The sequence below is a fragment of the Heloderma suspectum genome, chromosome 1 (assembly GCF_057233095.1).
Source record: "Heloderma suspectum isolate Gila_16-S chromosome 1, 16-S_ref, whole genome shotgun sequence".
NCBI lineage: Eukaryota > Metazoa > Chordata > Lepidosauria > Squamata > Helodermatidae > Heloderma > Heloderma suspectum.
In genome coordinates, this window is record NC_139458.1 from 260077358 (window position 1) to 260097540 (window position 20183).

A 20183-nucleotide genomic window follows, 5' to 3' on the forward strand; every position below is an offset into this window, starting at 1 on the left:
ATACCAATAAATATTTAAGTCCTAAACCCAAGTTATTTTGTATCTAACCAGAAATTAATCTGAACTCTTAATTGCAACAACAAAATGAACCATCAAATATGCTGCCATCTCATATAACTAAATACAACCATCCTGGACATGATTAAATTTTACTATAACATGAAACCTGAATTAGAACTTCATATGAGACAAGTGCAAATGTTTCAAATACCCTGACTCCAAACAAATTTAATCTTAACAGAGATCATCCAAGAAAATAAACCCACTGATTGTTTGATACTTCACAACATCGATTGGTTTCCCATCTGCTTCTGGATTTCCAAGTAATGGCTTGCCATAATTACTTATAAGAATTAAAGATAGCAACGAAAGATTAATCTTTTCTCTCAGAGGCACACAACACAATTAACATCAATTACATTTATACTTGACTACCTGCAAAATCCCACATGGGATTAGACATAACAAATAGTTAAAAAGGTGATATAGAATGCAGCAGGCAACTTTTTAGGACAACTTTATCAAAGGCAGCCCTATTCACCAGTTTGAGAAACCTACAAAATGGCAGTCTAGCTGCAAAGTGGATTATATGTGTAGACAAACGTGTGTGCGCGCGCACGCACACGCACACAGTCAGCTCTCTCCCATAGTTGTTAACCAGGCAGGTGCTATTCCATGATGTTCAATGTACAGAAGCAAGGTATTTCATAATAGATTTATCTTTAAAATCCAGCCCCCTTCTGGACTCCAGTTACATTTAGTACACAAGGCAAAATAAAAAAAGTTATAGATCTCAGATAGCTAAAGAGGGAGGGGCAATGATGCTGGGTACTGGGGTGAAGGCAGTTCAGTTATTGTTCTTCATTTGTTTACAGTGGACCTTTAAACATTTCTGCCTGTTTCACTTTTGATGTGCAACAGATCTACACAATTTAAGGACATTATATGATTAGTGTAAGTGGACACACCGTCAACTATCAAGTAAATAAGAACTTTAGGGAGTATAGTTTTACATATCCTTCCAAAGTCTTCATTCTCCAGTACTGTATTTTGTATACTTTCAGGACAAGACATTCAGACAAACTACGGGATTCCTTTCACTGAATTCTGTTGAATTGTCCTGACAAAATGGAGACCTGGAGATCTCCAAGCCCTGAGATTAAAATGGAAACACACATTACCACATTCAGTTCGTTTTCTCTATTTGCTGAAGTATATATTGATGCAAATTATGAAACTGCCAACACATCTTTCTGCCAGTTAGAGAATCTTCATGCAGAATGAGCTACAAACTTGCAGAATAAGAAGGAAAATGAAAATTTTAGAAAAGATACAAGCTGTTGCAAAGCATGACAAATATGAGTGAAAATTGGTACTTAATAGGTTTTGCTAAATGACAAAAGCAACCAAATACCATACAACCTCTGAGTTAGTCCAATTCAAAATCTGGAACTGGGAAATCGCTCAAAATGAGAGAGTCTTCATAACTTCGTAAAATCAAAACTTATACGTTATATAAGTAAGTCACTCAGTCCATCTAGTTAGTCCTCTTTCAACCTCTGGGTCACTTTATTTGTGCTTTCTCTCATAGCCAACAGGATCAGTTTTGCTAAGAGCAAGCACTTATTTGGGAGAGTAAGAAGAATGAATATAGGCCCTCCCCTGGTGGATCAGCAATATCAAAGCTAACAATTTGCTGCTAAACTGTGTGGAGTTAAAATCATTCATCCTTCACCCACCTAGACAGAAAATGTAAGACTGCCTTTTCTCATTTTGTCTCCTTTCTTCATGCTTTGTATTTTAATATTAGAGGGAGGGGGTTAAGCTAACCATTTCCTTAGGAGTGTGCATGCACAAACATAGATCCGTGGGGTTCTATGGGTTGGGGTCTGTGAGTGTATATATTTTATTATATATATAACATTAAAAGCCAAACATAGATTAATTTAGAATTCTAGCTCAATCAAAATGGGGGGGGATTAACAGACTCAGCTGTGCACACCCCTCCAAATGTCCAAACTGCTGAACCAGCTTTGAACCCCTGAAAGTTTCTCTCACTCTCTGCAGCTAAGCATCTGTAACAGGAACTCAAGTTTTAGCAGCTAAGTGCTTTCATTCCAAGATGGATAATGGCAACAGATCAGGGGTCTCTCTCTGTTGGTACTATACTAGGAGTGCTAGGTAGGAAGGCTGCTGGAGAGAGCACAGCATGCCTATCAGGGGCCTGGAGCAACCCCCGATGTCTTGACAGGAGCATCAGGTGGCAGAGGAGCACATTCACATGAGCTAAAAGAAGCACGAGAGTGCTGCACTTCATCCCCATCAGTGCCCCTCCAATTTTCAAATTGGAGAAGCTCTAGACAGTGGATGGGAAGGGATTTGCATGGATAAGAACTACAACAAGGATGTTCTTAAGACATGGGGGTGGGGAGGGGGAAGTCACATCTGTGCTGGAACAGGATACTAGCAGTTCCTCTGTACTTTATTGAGGGTGGGTTGTGGCTGGCCACAGTTGGAAACACAAATGTTTGGTGCAACCCAGCAAGGCACCCAGCAGTTCTTTGCATGTTTGGGGGGGTCAGATGGAAACTCCATGTATAGATACATCTATAGATGCAGAGGTGCCTCTGATTTTTGTTTGATTAGCCTACAAAGAGCTTGGCCATTGCTCTCAAGTAATAAAGGATAGATAAGGATGACAGCTCAGTGTAAACTTATGTTGTGTTTATTCTCTCTCTTTTTGCAGTTTTTTGTGTTTCAGTACTGCAACAACTTTTCTAAAAAGGTTTCCGTCCTTTCCTGGAAAGTATGCCTAAGAACAGAAAATATATAGAAAGGAAATTTTAATATAAACATAATATGTAAATATAATCGATTAATCGAGTGACAAGCCTTTAAATAACTTTCATCGTAAAATCTGGAGAAAGACAATAGGCAAAAGCACTTCAAGTAAGCTAGTATATATTGCAACCAATAATGCTTGATCTTTACATTCAGAATGTATGCTTTTCACCTTTTTTCATGTACAAACTAATCTCTAAAATGCAAAGACAGTGAAACAATGCCTATACTTGTTTGCACTTTTAATGTCTTGACATCAATGCTTAAGATTAGCTATGGTTAAAAATATGCTGGCCGAAACTGTCTGCTTGATTCATCATACCTGTCTGTGCTTATTTTTATAGTAAATATTTCAACAGAGTGCTGTGACGTCTAAGATGCTTTAAAAAGTACTAGTACATTCTCAAAGTTATTGAACACAGTGCTTAACATTTGCACAGGTTCATGCTGGCACCACGCTGTCATATTCCAAACACTTACACAAATTATTTTTCATATCATTCAATTACTGAAAGCAAATGCTTGAGCTAACCGACAAATTCGGAAAAAAACAATGCCTTGATTCAGTGTCATGTTTCATATTGCGAAGAGTTTTTGCTCCTTGGAGAAACGCTAACGGGGGTTGGACTTGATGGCCTTGTAGGCCCCTTCCAACCCTACTATTCTATGATTCTATGAAACTCAGTGTAAGTACATTACTGATGTTAATATTCTCTAATTGTTCTGAATTTGGACTCTAATATACGTTGAAAGCAGTCTGAAGCAAGTGGCAGAAATCACAAGAGGTCTGTCGAAAGAAGGCCACATTACTATATTCTTACAGGCAACATCTATGTAGCTTAAACTGATTTGAACCGAACAGCAGAAGAGGCTGTGAACATTCTGTACACTACCTGAAGTCAACTCACTTATTTTGAACTTGCAGTGCTATTTGTGAGGGTTTATTTGCACAATCTTTTTTTACTTCTCAAAGGGCTATGCCTTTCCAGATATGATGCACAGGAAAGACTATTAAGGTTTTCAGAGCAGGACAACCCTACAAACTTCCTCCTCCCCATAGCATTGCCATGACTCACTTACTGGGTTTTCCCCATATTCAAAACATTTAATAATGTACCTGCCTGGTGGTGGCGGCAGCAGCTGGTGGGGACACATCTGTACAGAATCACTTGAGAGTGGGGAAGAACTATCACCCTGCTGGGAAATCCAATCCATCCAATCTGCCTCTAGCCTGCTCCAGCTGAGGCTGGAGGGAGAACTGGATCTTATGAAATGATTATTGCTCCACCCCAGGAGTTCTTGTACTAGCACACAGATCCTAAAGCAAGGGTGGACAACCTGGACCCTCTGGCTGCTTACAACCCTCAGTCTAATTTCAAAAGCCCTCTGCAAGCTATTAGATCAGGCCTCCGGTAAGAGCAACCTGATCTTTCCTTAGCAGCCCACTGGGCAGGAAAGGAGAAAAAAGGTGGTAGGAGAAAGTGAGAGAAAAGGCGTGACCCCCACACACACCTTTGGATGTGGCCCACCACTGGCTTTGGCCCCACCCACTGCTGACATGAAGGCCCCCAACAGATTAGCAAGATTGTTAACAGGGACTGGCCAATGAGCTCATATTATGCCAGTACTTTTCCAGCTGCACTGGCTGCCAGTCCATTTCCAGGCCCGATTCAAAGTCCTGGTATTAACATTCAAAGCCCTTAATGGCTTGGGGCCAGGTTATCTGAAGGATCGCCTCCACCCATATGTGCCTGCCTGGACCTTAAGATAATCTTCAGAGGCCCTTCTCCATGAGCCCCTGCCAAAGGAAGTGAGGCGGGTGGCTACTAGGAGGAGGGCCTTTTCTGCTGTGGCACCCCGGCTGCGGAATGAGCTCCCTAGTGAGGTTCTCCTGGCACCTACATTGTATTCTTGCTGGCGCCAGGTGAAGACCGTTTTATTTTCCCAGGCATTTTAGCTCTTTAGACTTTTAGCTTTGCTGTTTTAAATCTGTACTTTAAATCCCTGCACTGCTGCTAGGTTTTATTCTGGTTGTATTGTTTACTGTGGTTTTAATGTTTTATATATTTTGTATTGTTTTATTGTGTGCCATTTGATTTTAATTTTTGTGAACCGCCCAGAGAGCTTCGGCTATTGGGAGGTATAGAAATGAAATGAATACAGCCCTTGCCACAGCCACCTGGACAGGAGAGAAGCTTAAACCATGTCCTTCAAGTCACTCCCTCACTGCTGGAGCTTGCAGGGGTATCCGGCAGAGGTCTTTCCCAATCCTGCTACCAATGATCCTTGAACTGGATGCCAGACACTGAAATGGGTACCTTGTGTGTGCAAAGCACGTACTCTACTACTGAACTGTGGCCCTTGCACTACTGTAGCAGTGACTGGTCCATGAACCTTGAAAGGTGACACAACGAGATCAACGGAGATCATAGCAACCAGTGATAATGGATGAAGAAATGCAAAAACAGCACTCATCATGGCTTATATTGCTGGACCATGATGAGAAGACGTAAGACCGTTACATGTTTCTGAAAACTGGCCATTTGCTTGATGGCATAAACAAATCCCAATTGCTGTCATGTTGTAATAGAAAGTAGTGTTCAGTCAATCATTCAGCAAAACATTCATCACGCAGAAGGCTACATAAAACATCACACATATAATTCAGCTCCACCTCCTGATCATTGCCAAACAACTTAATAGTATTTTTTTTAGTTTTCAAAAGCTTTTATGTAACCTCATTTTACTATTGGGCCTACTGGTTTGCTATAGCAATGTCACCCCTTTCATTCACCCTGTGGCCATTTTGTCCGCTGTGTGCTTTTCCAACAATGCAGAGTTCAGCAGTATTGCACTTGGACCTTTACTAAATTATATGAACTATGGAAAAACAAAATGCTGTACTGTGTAAAATGCAGGACATTCTTGTAAAACAAAGACAAGTTGATTTAACATTTTACATTGGTGTTGCATACTTTCTGAAGTACAAAAACAAGCTTAAGATATTGGTATTCAAACACTCATACAGAAAAGGAATAAAAATTACAGAGAATAACTCAACAGATATGTATGCTTCAGATCCTTCACATTATAAATATCGCTTGTATATATGACAACAGGAAAGGGGCTGAAAAAATCAGGTTCAGGCCTTGCCCCCAATTTGAGATCTCCAGAACATATATGGAGAGTTGTCCCCCTCCACTGCAACAAATGGGAAGTCCCCTCATGAGCAGATCCCCCACACTGAAGCAATGATTCTAAGCACTTGTTTTCATTCTAATCCATACTTCAGATTTTTTAAGGCCAGGATGATCTCAAGAGAATCTCCATGAGCAATAATGATAAAAATAGTAAATTTCACTGTTTTATATCAAATTGGTCAGTTCAACAGAGATCCATCTAAAAGCCCTTTGAAAGCACATCATTGCATTATTCTAGTTATCTGCTAATAAAATAAAATAATCCCAGAGTCTCTCAGTGATGTTTAAATGGCATACACATGATGCTATGGATTCATATTTAGAAGGATATGAGTGGAATTAACTCATTTGGACATCCTCCTCTGGGCACAGGAATATTATGCAAGGGCTAGGGGTACCTCATTCCATAGTACATGCCTACATTTCCCCATTTCAGGCTACTGTATATCCAAAGATGCATATATCAAAGCTCCACAATATCCTATGATTGACAGTTCCATTCTCCATCCAGAAGTGTCAAAAGTGTTGTGTGCAGGTTAGCCTTTTGCTCTCAAAAAAGAGCTTTCAGTACAAAAAAGTAAGAAGCATCTTAGCTTATTATATTTACACCTGCAGGGCTGAATTGATGGCCAGAAACTACCATACCTAAAACCTAAGGCTATCAACTGATACTAAGAATTTTCAAAAATCAATTCAGCATCTCCATCACAGTATTTCCATACTTATCCATTTTAATTCATCAGTTATCTTTGATTGTGCACTCATATTGCGTTCAACAAAGATGCGCTAAAGGAAGGGGGCCGCTTCTCTTGAAGGTGGTCACTGTGATGATGAAATCTTAAGTTACCACACTGCAAGGAGGAAACGCCATCTTTAACCAGTGCATCTGTGCAAGCTTGCTTGGGGAGTAGGCCATCCTACAGTCCTGAGGCCCAAAGTCTTTGCTAGTTGTCCACCCGGGGTGGGGGTGGGAGGGGGGAATGCATCTAACACACTACAAAAGCTGTAAATGTTTAATCACCCCGATTGATCGATCAGAATGTGCAGTCCTGAAGGGCCTGGAAATTGAAGAAACCCGTTTCGGCCAACACAGCTGCTCCCCAAGCCTTTGGTGAAGCTAGGATCTTGTACCACAAGGTTAACTGCGAGCCAGAGCATCCCTAAGGCGAGTTTAGAAAAATCCGGCGAATGTCACCTTCACTCTGGGGTGAAAAGTGGGGAGAAGGGGGGGGGACGACACACAGCCCCTGCACCTCCATGGCCCCAACACCTGCGCCGCTTTGTCCTGGCTGCCTGGGATGCGGCCAGGATGGGCGTAGAGGACAGCGAGCGAGGCCGACCCCGACCCTTCCCGATCCAAACGTGCACGTAATGGGCACCGGGAAATGGGGGTCGGGGAGAGAAGGGGAGGCGTTTTCGGTGCGGCTCCTTTAAGAAGGAAAACGGATTTATTCCTTTCAGTAAAAGTGTGTGGGGCCGGGCGGGGGGGAGAGGAGGAGAAGAGAGAAGCGCCTCAAGTGCAAGGCCCGCCCCCTCCTCGCCCACTGCGGGCCGGGAGAGAAAGAGGTGGGGAGGCGACGCTGCCGAGATCCTGGCCTACAAAGACCAGCTCCCACCGCGCCGGCGCCTCCCCTTCCTTTTTCTCTTCTGTCTCTCCCCCCACCCCCGTTGTGGCGTCTCCTCTTCACTAAAGGCCTCGCTCGCCCTCCCTCCCTCTTTCTGGGGCGGAGGGGAGGAGTGGCGGCCTCCGAGCCCCTCACACTCACCATCAACTCGATGGTCTTGTCCTCGATCACCGATTCCGGCTCCATCGCGGCGGCTGTGGCCGTAGTGGCGGCGGCGGCTCCTCCTCGGCGGGGGGAAGAAAACCCTGTAGCGACCCCCCTCTGCCCAGGGAGGAGGAGGAGGAGGAGGAGGCCGGCTCCGACAGATCGACCGACTGACCCGCCGCCGCCGCCGCCTCCTCGGCCGCGCGCCCGGAAGAGGAAGTGAGGTAGTTGGCCGACGTAGTGGCGGTTGCAACAGCGGCGGTGGCGGCAGCAACAACGTCGTCGTCGCTGCTTCCCTCTCAGCCGCAGCGGAACGGCAACCACTACCACAGAGGAAGCGCAGCTCCCGACAAGCTTTGCGGTAACCGGCGGGAAAAGACTACGAAGGCCGGCATGCTCGGCGGCCGCGCTGGAAAGAGGCCGAAAGTACTCTCCGTCCTCCACGGCAACGGCATCAAACGAACTTCGGTGCCCAGCATGCAAAGCGCCGCTCCCCCCGCCTTTTCCTTTTTGGAACTTGCTCGAAGGAGGAAGCGGCGGCGTGTTTCTTTCAGGGTCCGTTCCTTACTCCGATGAGGCCTGCTGGCCTAGACGTTAGCAATAGGGACCTGCTGGAGGAGGAGGCCTGGAGGAGGCCTGCTGGCCTAGACTTTAGCAATAGGGACCTATGGAGCCGGCTCTTGCCGAGAGCACTGGCCCGGCCTGGATACAGCCCTAAGACTGCATTCCTAAGCACACGTACAAGGGGCGGGGTGGGGAACCTTCCCCCCCCCCCCGTGAGGATGAGGCATCCTAACAAGGAAGTACTGCAGTAATGGGTGATCTCAACTGTCTGGATAAATGCATGTTCCAGTCATGATACAGAAGTTAAATTTCTCAGTACCCTAAATGAGTGCACCCTAAAGCAGTTGGTCATGGAGCTGACCAGATGGGAGGCAACCCTGGGTTTAATCCTTAATAGTGCCACCCAGAGCCTAGTGTAAGATACGAGTGTTGTTGAACTGATTAGAAACAATGACCACAGTGTTACCACATTTAGGGAGCAACCCTGTGGCCCCTAGAAGTTGTGTGAGGGGCCATAGGATAGTGAGGATTTCCCCCTCCTCACTATCCTATGTGAGGAGCTCTGACCTCGGAAGTGGGAAGTCAGGAGATCCACCACCACCCCTTGCAGCCAGCGTGGAAAGAACTGTGCTGGCTGGCTTCTGAGGTTGGAAAAGCGACCTCCGAGAGGGTGGAAAAGGGGGCATTTCAGGGAGAGGGGAGGAGACCAGAGAGGCCAGGATATGAGCTAACCTGAGACCTCTCCAGCTTCCTTCCCTCCCCCTCTGAAGCACAACTGCTACATAGGCAAAAAAGCCCAGCTAGCAAAAACAGGACAGGAGGATGGGGAGGCGAAGATTGCTTCTGCCACTCCTCCCGCCCTGCACAGGATGATTAGAAGCCTTAGAGTTTGGAGGCTTGATCATTGTTGCAATTGAAAGGATTGCGCCCGTCATTTATATTTAAGTGGGAAATTGCCAAGGAAGCCCAACACAGTTATATTTTACTTCAAAAGACACAAAATGAGGGAACTGGTAAGAAGGAATTTGAAAGGAGGAGTCAAGAGAGTTAAATCTCTCCACCTGCTTGGAGGTTACTCAAAATCACAGTAATAGAAGCTCAGCTAGAATGTATACCACAGATCAGGAAAGGTAGCACTAAGTCCAAGAGGTCATCAGCATGATTATCAAGCAGTGTCAAGTAAGCTATTGGCTAAAAAGAGGGCTTCCTTCAGAAACTGGACATCTTATTTATTTATTTATTGCATTTATTCCCCGCCTTTTTTCTTTTTGCAAGGAACCCAAGGCGGCTTACATTATCCTCCTCCTCTCCATTTTATCCTCACAACAACAACCCTGTGAGGTGGGTTGGGCTGAGAGTCTATGACTGGCCCAAAGTCACCCAGTGAGCTTCCATAGCTGAGTGGGGACTAGAACCCAGATCTCCCAGCTCCTAGTCCAACACTCTTGCTACTACACCACACTGGCTCTTGCCCAAATGAGGAGAGGAAAAAAGGGAAACAAACTTGCACAAAGGAAATGCAGGCAGAAAACAGATGTAAAAAAGTATTTTGAGGAGCTTATTGCTAATAACATCAAGGCAAACAATGTTTAAATACATCAGAAGCAGGAAACCGACTAGGGAGGCAATTGAGCCATTGGATAAAAGAGGATAAGATTTTAGAGAAGGTGAATAGGTTCTTGCCTGTCTTCACTGCAGAAGACATACAGCAGATATCTGTACCTAAATATATATATTCAGGAAGGGAATACTGAGGAACTGAGTTAAATAGCGGTGACAAGAGATGACAGTTGAAAGCTAGTAAATCACTGGATCCACTCTATCCTAGAGTTCTTAAAATAACTCAAATGTGAAAATGCTGATCTAACAAAAACATGTAACGTCCCTAAGATTAGGCTCTGTACTTGAGGACTGGACAGTGGCCAATGTAACACCAGTTTTTTAAAAGGGATCCAAGAAATTACAGGCCAGTTAGCTTAATGTGTGTTCCAGGTAAATTGGTAGAATGTAATATTAAAGATAAAACTGTCAAACATAATAGAACCCAGGGTCATCCCATGAAGCTGAATCGCAGGAAGATTCAGAACAGATTGAAGGAAGTGCTTATGCACCCAGCACATGGTTAAACTACGGAATTTGCTACTACAGGATGTGATGGCCACCAACTTGGACAGCTTAAAAGGGGATTAGACGACACATTCATGGAGGATAAGGTTATCAACGGCTACTAATATGCCTATATATTACATCCAATATTAGATGTGGTATGCCGATGTACACCATTTTCTGGGGAACATGAGCAGGATGGTGCTATTGCCTACTTGTGGGTTTCCCATGGGCAGCTGGGTGGCCACTGTGTGAACACAATGCTAGACAAGATGGATCTTTGGTCCAATTAAGCTCTTACATTCTTAAATTGCTTTGTAGTAATATGCCTAAAATGTCATCTCCACTCTGGAAATTTAAATTACTATGTATGGTAATGATGGCTATTAGAAATTTGCAACCTGTTTTTAAATTCCACATGTAATCATTAAAATTAAGCATTGGTATTAGATACCCACTGTTAGACTTTGTTGCATTCAATCCCTAGGAAGTTACATGCATTTTGCTCACTAACATATTGAGTGTCTGGACTGTCCATAATTTGCCAATTTAAAACATGAAATTAATCTCCATGTCAGAAAAGTATTTCTTGTTATAGAGGAATTCTAGATCACCCCTGTATAGAATTAAATAGTTATAGAAATATGATTGTCTGGTATACCACGAGAATCACAGCAGCCATGATCTGGTGCATCCGCCTCAGAACAGTGGGGGGTGGAGGGAGAGCTTGCTATAGGAAAAATGTAGGTTAGAATTTAATTAACATCCTTTCTATGATTTTTGCCAAGTGTAAAAAGGTTCTTCCTGGTTATTACAATGACTCCTTTACCCAAATCAATGGCCCATAAAATTCAGAGCCCTTCTTTTGTGGAAGTCTTGGTAGCTAAACCTGCCACCCAGAGTGTTCCTGTTTACCTCTTTGTTAGAGATGTAATCCTATTACCTATGAAGTTCCTTCAGGAAATTACTTCCAGAGGGGTAGCCAAGTTAGCCGGTTACAGCAGCAACAATAGAGAGTCTTGTGGTATCTTAAAGGCCTAGGCTTTCATGGACCAGAGCCCCCTTCAGATGCACCAGATAAAAGCTTATGCCACAATAAACGTGTAAGTATTTAAAGTGCCACAATACTCTTTATTGTTCAAGAAATCAGTTTGCATCTTAAGAGTTCTGAAAGGTAGATGCTCAAGTTACACTGTGGGGCTCCCTGAGAAAGGGCATCTGGGTTTGGTTTAAAATTATGTCACCAGTCCCTCACCTTGACCTTTTGTTTTCTTTCTTTCAAGTTTGTCTTTCAACTTTGGCCTTTAATCTGTGTTTTAAAAATTTTTCTTTGACTAGGCTGAAATATCACTTATCTCAGACATCCATGCTGAATTTGTGGAATGAGGGCAGAGACAGTCCCAGCTTTGCATCCGTGTGGGAAAAGCTGAATGTTACTTTACTGTATTATTATAATTCTTTGATCAAAGGCAGCCCTTTACCCACTTAACTGGGAGTAAGCCCCATTGAACTCTTTGGGACTTACTTTTGAGTAGACATGAATAGGCTTGCACTGTCAGGATTTGTATCTTTCCTTTAGTGAACATCATCAGTGCTCAGCTAATGTTTAGTTTAAATATCTTACATTTACTTTCTGTATCTTAATTCTGAGCCCACATTTCTGTTTACTTAAGAAAATACCTAATTTAAAGTATTTTGCCTGGGGTTCTAAATTCACTTTCTTTAAATTTTTTATTTATTATTTATACCTCTTCTATCCTGCCTTTCATCATATAGTTCATTATACCTCTCAATCTTAAAATACTGCTTGTTAGACTACTAGTGGGTGGCTTTATAATATTTAAGAGGTAATCCAAGAGTAATTTTGCTGTAGGAGCAAAAGAGGGCACAGATAAGTCATTCAACAGCTGGTAAATTCAGATTGTGTTGTTCCTTTTGGCTTAAAAGAGAGGGGTTGGGTGGCACTGGCAGCAAACTGTCACACCCGTGTGTAATGACCTGAGTTCCTTGGAAGATAGGCAGGCTACTCATGTGAATAACAAGCTAGATTAGATAAGATACAATACCCAGGGACAGGCGATCTGTTTACATTCTGTTTATCTATTCATAACTTCTTGTGACTATCCTGTGATCTCAGAGCCCAAGTCTGATGGGAAAAGAGAGATCAGCTGTGGTCTCATCACACTGTATATGGCAGCGGTAGGGAAGCTGTGGCCTCCAGATATTGGACTACAACTCCTGTCAGCCCCAAGCAGCTCCTTTTAATTTGAACGCTACCCTCCTGCTCCTTTGCATGTTAACGCATGTGCTCTAACACTGAATGATAGGCCTCAACCCCTGGTGCTCTATTGCGGAACTTTGGCCCCATCTCCAGTATCGTTCATATGTAGCAAAACATGAGTGTGACTTGTTTCAGGTACACACACTATTGTGAGTATTGTCGACTTGAAGTATGGGCCTAAAGCAAAAAAAAAGGCATTTGGGCTACCCACAGATGAACTAATTCCTGTGCTAGAAAATTAATGCGTGAGGCTGCCTTTACACTTGCTGAAAGATGTTCTTTGCAGTACAAATTCCTCCTTTAAAAAAAAGGGGTGATCTAATATGTCATTACTATTGCTTCAGAGTTGGGTATCTCCTTCACCATTTTCATCCAGTTACACTGTGTATAGGTATCAGAGCTAAATTAGCCCCTTGCTGTTGGAGGGCTGCCTCAAAATACTAAAATTGAAAGAAAAAAAACTTACTGGAAAATGTTGTTCCCCAAAAGGAATTCAAGTCTGCCAGACATTCTTTGTTTCCATGTATTGTCTGGATTAACTTCCCCAATTGTCACTAGCAAAGCATCTGGATGTGTTAGCTAGCTTCTCAAAGAGTATCTCCTAATCTTTTAAAGCCACCTAAGCAAGTAGCAGACATCTTGTGGTAGTGAATACCACAGCTAAGTTATGCACTATGTGAAGTACTTCCTTTTGTCTGTCCCATTCCTAGGCCTTGGGGATTGCTGTCAAAGGCCTCACTGTGACATCATTTCTAATTTTCCCAACTTATTTTTATCTGGGAAGTACCTACTACCTCTCCTTGAGTCTCATAGCAGAGGTATATACTCTACTTTTCCTCTTATATAATTGTTTAAGCAATACCCCTTCATATACTTCATGCAGGGGTGTTGAACCTCAGGCTCGTGGGTCAAAGCTGGCCCACCTGCGGACCTAATCCAGCTCTTGGGGATTCCCCAGATAGCCACACCCCTTTCCCTAGCCCCAACCCCTTTCCCCCAACTGATGATTGATTGGTGGTTGCCTGGCATTTGCAGTTTTTCCCATTCTAAAAGGTTGACATGTCTCTCCTAAGGCTTTATTACTGGCGGTCAGAGGATTAAGCCAATGTGTGCTGTCATTTTTGTATCTTGGCCCCTCCCCTTTTACCTTTGGCCCTGCCCACCACAGGAATGTGACTCCAAGAGCTTCTCTGAAATGGAATTCAGCCCTTGGGCTGAAAACAGTTCAACACCCCTGACTCCATTCTTACAAATAATCCCACCCATTCTCTGTCCTGGCCATAAATTCACAGTTTATTTCACTGATTATGGACTCAGTGTTGAATATTTCAGTTCTCATTCAAGCTAGCGTAATACATTGTCTGCTAGAGCATACCAATGAAAAAATGGGCCTGTAAGATAGCATCTCAGAAAGGTTTCTGTTTAGTGCATGCGCATGCGCACACACACGTAGGTGCCCTGCCCTAGCTTATCAAGCTGTTACTGCTCTAAGTACAAATCCAGGGCCAGGCTGATGGTAAAGGGAACCAGCAACAACCTAACATGAGACAAAAGAGGGAAAACTATCCTGTCTGTTAGGATCGCTTGAGCTTGGATTATGCATAAGAATACAATTGCAAAACAGCCAACCACAATAACTGTGATTAGCATGCGGAGGACAAAAGTCAGTATTTCTATGTTGTTGCTGTTGTTCAGTTGTTCAGTCATGTCCGACTCTTCGTGACCCCATGGACCATAGCACGCCAGGCTTTCCTGTCCTGCGCTCTCTCCTGGAGTGTGCTCAAGTCCATATTCATTGCATCAGTGATGCTATCTAGCCATCTCATCCTCTGCCGTCCCCTTCTCCTTTTGCCTTCAATATTTCCCATCATCAGGGTCTTTTCCAGTGACTTTTATCTTCGCATTAGGTGGCCAAAATATTTGAGCTTCAGCTTCAGTATCTGTCCTTCCATTGAGCACTCAGGGTTGATTTCCTTTAGGATGGACTGATTTGACCTCTTTGCAGTCCAGGGGACTCGTAAGAGTCTTCTCCAGCACCACAGTTCGAAAGCATCAATTCTTCGGCGCTCAGCCTTCCTTATAGTCCAGCTCTCACAGCCATACGTTGCTACTGGGAAAACCATAGCTTTGATTATACGAACCTTTGTTGGCAAGGTGATGTCTCTGCTTCTTACTATGCTTTTTAGGTATGCCATAGCTTTCCTCCCAAGGAGCAAGTGTCTTTTAATTTCATGGCTACAGTCACCGTCTGCAGTGGTCTTGGAGCCCAAGAAAGTAAAATCTGTCACTGCTTCCATTTCTTCCCCTTCTATATGCCAGGAAGTGATAGGGCCAGATGCCATGATCTTAGTTTTTTTAATGTTGAGTTTCAAACCAGCTTTTGCACTCTCCACTTTCACCCTCAACAAGAGGCTCTTTAGATCCTCTTCGCTTTCTGCCATTAGGGTGGTATCGTCTGCATATCTGAGGTTGTTGAGAATTCTCCCGGCAATCTTAATTCCGACCTGTGATTCATCCAACCCGGTGTTTCTCATGATGTACTCTGCATATAAGTTAAATAAGCAGGGTGACAATATACAGCCTTGTCGTACTCCTTTCCCAATTTTGAACTAATCGGTTGTTCCATGTCTGGTTCTTACTGTTGCTTCTTGACCCTCGTACAGGTTTCTCAGGAGACAGGTAAGGTGGTCTGCTACTCCCTTCTCTTTAAGAATTTGCCACAGTTTGTTATGATCCACACAATCAAAGGCTTTAGCGTAGTCAATGAAGCAGAAATAGACATTTTTCTGGAATTCTCTTGCTTTCTCCATGATCCAGCGAATGTTGGCGATTTGATCTCTAGTTCCTCTGCCTCTTCGAAACCCAGTTTGTACTTCCAGTAGTTCTTGGTTCATATACTGCTGAAGCCTAGCTTGTAGGATTTTGAGCATCACCTTGCTGGCATGTGAAATGAGCGCAATTGTACGGTAGTGTGAGCACTCTTTGGAATTGGAATGTAAACTGACGTTTTCCAGTCTTGTGGCCACTGTTGAGTGTTCCAAATTTGTTGGCATATTGAGTGCAGCACTTTAACAGCATCATCTTTTAGGATTTTAAATAGCGCAGCTGGAATACTGTCATCTCCGTTAGCTTTGTTGTTAGTAATGCTTCCTAGGGCCCACTTGACTTCACTCACTGGAGAAGGAAATGGCAACCCACTCCAGTATTCCTGCCAAGAAAACCCCATGGAACGTATCACAAGTCTAAAAGATATGATGCCGGAAGATGAGCCCCTTAGGTCGGAAGGTGTCCAATATATTACTGGGTAAGAGCAGAGGGAATTTCCAAGTAATGCCAGAAAGAGTGAAGCGGCTGGGCCAAAGCCAAAAGGACACTCAGCTGTGGATGTGTCTGGTGATGAAAAGAAAATCCGATGCTATAAAGAACAATATTGTTTAGGAACCAGGAATTTAAGACCAATGAATCAAGGTAAGCTGGAGGTGGTCGAACATGAGATGGCAAGATTGAACATCGATATCTTGGAAATCAGCGAACTAAAATGGACAAGCATGGGCGAATTTAATTCAGGTGACCATTATATCTATTACTGTGGGCAAGAATCCCTTAGAAGAAATGGAGTAGCACTCATAGTCAATAAAAGGGTGGGAAAAGCAGTACTGGGGTACAATCTCAAAAACGACAGAATGATCTCAATACGAATCCAAGGCAAACCATTCAACATCACAGTAATTCAAGTCTATGCCCCAACCACTGAGGCCAAAGAAGCTGAGGTTGATCGGTTCTGTGAAGACCTTCTAGAACTAACACCAAAAAAAGTTGTCCTTTTCATCATAGGGGATTGGAATGCTAAAGTAGGAAGTCAAGAAATCACCGGGATAACAGGCAGGCATGGCCTTGGTGTACAAAATGAAGCAGGACAAAGGCTAATAGAGTTCTGCCAAGAGAACACGCTGATCATAGCAAACACTCTTTTCCAACAGCACAAGAGGTGACTCTACACATGGCCATCACCAGATGGTCAATATCGAAATCAGATGGATTATGTCCTTTGCAGCCAAAGATGGAGAAGCTGTATACAGTCAGTAAAAACAAGACCTGGAGCTGACTGTGGCTCCGATCATGAGCTGCTTCTTGCAAAATTTCGGCTTAAATTGAAGAACGTAGGGAAAACCACTACACCATTCAGGTATGACCTAAATCATATCCCTTATGAATATACAGTGGAGATAAGGAATAGATTTAAGGGATTAGACCTGATAGACAGAGTGCCTGAGGAACTATGGACAGAAGTCTGTAACGTTGTTCAGGAGGCAGCAACTCAATCCATCGCAAAGAAAAAATGCAAGAAAGCAAAGTGGCTGTCTGATGAGGCTTTACAAGTAGCTCACGAAAGAAGGGAAGCGAAAAGCAAGGGAGAAAGGGGAAGATATAGCCAACTGAATGCAGAGTTCCAGAGAATAGCAAGGAGACAAGAAGGCCTTAAATGAACAATGCAAAGAAATCGAGGAAAACAATAGAATGGGAAAGACTAGAGATCTTTCCAAGAAAATTGGAGATCTCAAGGGAATGTTTTGTGCAAAGATGGGCATGATAAAGGACAAAGAAGGCAGGGACCTAACAGAAGCAGATGAGATTAAGAAGAGGTGGCAAGAATACACAGAAGAACTCTACAGGAAAGATCTTCATGTCCCTGATAGCCATGATAGTGCGGTCACTGAACTTGAGACTATGGATAGGGTGCCATTTTTATTATTCCTTCCCCATATGAAATATGTCCTGCAAATTAAGAAGTACATGAGCATATCCAGAGCAGTAGGAGGAGGTTCTAACCCACCCGATTCCCTGCTTTGTTAGTTTGCTGGTGGCAGGAGGTGTGGTTTTTGGTTTTAATTTTTTTTTTTACATTCAAAATATGACCTCCCCCAGATCCTTGCCATTGGTACAGTCCATTTTACCTCCTCAGGTCTTTGCCACTTCGTTTTGCTGAATGTGTAAACTAGACCCCAGACTCCTTAATGATGCCAAATGGTGACATGCAAGAACAGCGCTGAGAGATGAGTATAGCAGAAGGTTAATGCGCCCTTATTATATCCATTCAAATATGGTGCTTCAAGTTTCAGAGAGGCTTCACCATCTAGGTCAGCATCTGGAGGGCACCACATTGCGGAAGGTTGAACTAGGTTAAAGTAGAAGCGGGATGCCTTTGGAAGAACAAAAGCCCACTCACCAAGGAATTCTGACACACAGATGGACAGGGGCAGGCAGACCCCGCCCGGCCTCAACTGCTGCAAAGGGTATTGTTAGCAGAGAGCTGCTCTCCCAAACATCCATCAGCTTCCATAGTTGTCAGCTCCTGCCCTCAGCCTGCTAGTCATTGGCCTTTATCAGTCCCATCACTGCGACGCAGGCTGACAGATTCGATTGCCTCCTCTGAGGATCCTGGCACAGACAGACAGAGAGAGAGAGTGGGAGGAGTGGCTGGATGGATATTTGTGTTAATAAGCAGAGGGATAGAAATGGGTGACTGACAATTAACTTTTCAGGTACTACTCTAGAGGATCAAGGTCATTCGGGATGCAATGTGGTGACTCAGCAGATGCTGATAAGGGCCTGGAGAATGGCTGGGGATTCTTGGCACACATCCTTACAAGCAGAGCTTCCCTGTCTCCAACTAGCACCAGGCAATCCAGGAAGAGGAGACAAGAAACTTACTAAGCACTTTTCTAATAATGATTTAGTGGTTAGAGCAGAGGCATGCATTCTACAATGCTCACAGCCCCACTCATTGACCATGCTGGCTGGGGCTGATGGGAGTTGTCCAAAACTTCTGGAGGGCACCAGGTTGCCTGCCTCTGGGTCAGAGTGTGCCCTCCACGCCACTGCTGTGGTCACAATTGTGCTAGGGAAGAGGGAGTGCAGGAATTGCTCTCTTCCCTGGCATAATCACACTCCTGACAGTCTGCCAAACAACTGTTTGGTGGGCTCTGAGGAGGAGTGTGATTTAAATGGGGAAGATGTTGCATGGGGAGCACCTGGACAAGAGACTGAACAGGTACACAGGTCACCTGGTCTCAGTCGACCTGCCTATGGTGCAACCATAGTCTACTTAAGTAGACCATTTCTATTTAAATTATACCAATTAGATCTAAATTTTAACCTATACATATAAATTAGCATATGTATTTGTTACATTTATATCCCACTTTTCTTCCAAGGAGCCCAAGGCAGCATACTTGATCCTCCTCCTCTCCTTTTTTCCCTCACAACCACCCTGTGAGGTAGGTACAGCTAAGAGTAATTGTCCAGGTTCGGACAATCCTGGGGGGGGAAGAAGCCATCATGGCTTCTCCCCACACCCATCTCAGCACATGCCACATGCCCCCGTCGCATATGTAATTACCTGTGCTGTAGCGCAGGTTGGTGTGTCATCCAAACCTGGCACATAATGTGATGGGCATGGCTTCATACCCACCCTACAACCCATGACTTGCAGTCGGGGTTTGGGACGGGTACAAAGCCACCCCCACCATACCGTGCACCAGGTTTGGACGACAAAGCAATCCGTGCTGCAGTGCAGGTAATTATGCAAACAACAGGCATGCTCGTGGAGGAGGGGGGAGAAGCCAAGATGGCTTCTTTATCCCTTGCAGTCATCTGAATACCCCCAGTGACTGGCCCAAAGTCACCAAGTGAACCTCATGGCAGAGTGGGAAGTTGAACAAGGGTCTCCCCAATCCTAATCAAACATGCTAACCACTACAAGTAGTACCCTCTTTTGCCCCCCTTTGGGGGGGTTGATGGCCCTTTTTTGGCAATCCATGAGTGGCCAACCTTTGCAGACCATAAAGAATGACTTTGAGCGGGCACATCATGAAGAAATCGAAGAGGAGAGCAAGATCATGCTCTGTAAGAAAGACTTTTTTTGTTTTCATGAACGCAGGCAGGAAAAGGTAGCCAGTGAAAAGAAAAATAAAGAAGTGATACATGACCAAGTATGATGAGAGTAGAAAGCAAAATGAGAAGCAGACTTGAGGATCAAAATGAGAAAGAAAGACAAGGAGGACCTGAGGAGAAGAAAACATAAGGATAAACAATGGTGAAGAGAAATGGCCCTGAAATTTGGAACATGTTAATCCACTCAATGCCAAAGTACCCTGTTCATTCAGGGGTGGGCAATTTGTGGCCCTCCAGATGTTTTGGCCTACAACTCCCAGCTTTCCTACCCAGCAAAGCCAACTGAGGGATGTTAGGAGTTATAGGCTAAAACATCTGGAGGGCCACAAATTGCCCACCCCGGCTGATCATTATGGCTTGTCTTTATGGGAGTTTTCGGACTGCAATTTCCAGCATGAGGTATTCAGTTGGTGGACAGGCGCACCTCACTCACCCTCGCACACACATTCCATTAACTGCCAAGCACAG

The 20183-nt window shown here is 44.0% G+C and overlaps 1 protein-coding gene across 13 annotated transcripts in view; it reads right to left on the bottom strand.

The window, feature by feature from the left end:
* The window catches only part of FBXW11 (F-box and WD repeat domain containing 11), a 99616-nt gene extending 91597 nt beyond the window's left edge, over positions 1-8019 (bottom strand). For all 13 annotated transcript variants that reach the window (XM_084825627.1, XM_084825576.1, XM_084825678.1 and 10 more), the window contains exon 1: positions 7808-8019. In XM_084825627.1, coding sequence (XP_084681753.1) covers positions 7808-7852 — 45 coding nt within the window. In that variant the 5' untranslated portion in view covers positions 7853-8019. The remainder of the gene's footprint in view (positions 1-7807) is intronic.
* Between the last annotated feature and the right edge of the window lie 12164 nt (positions 8020-20183).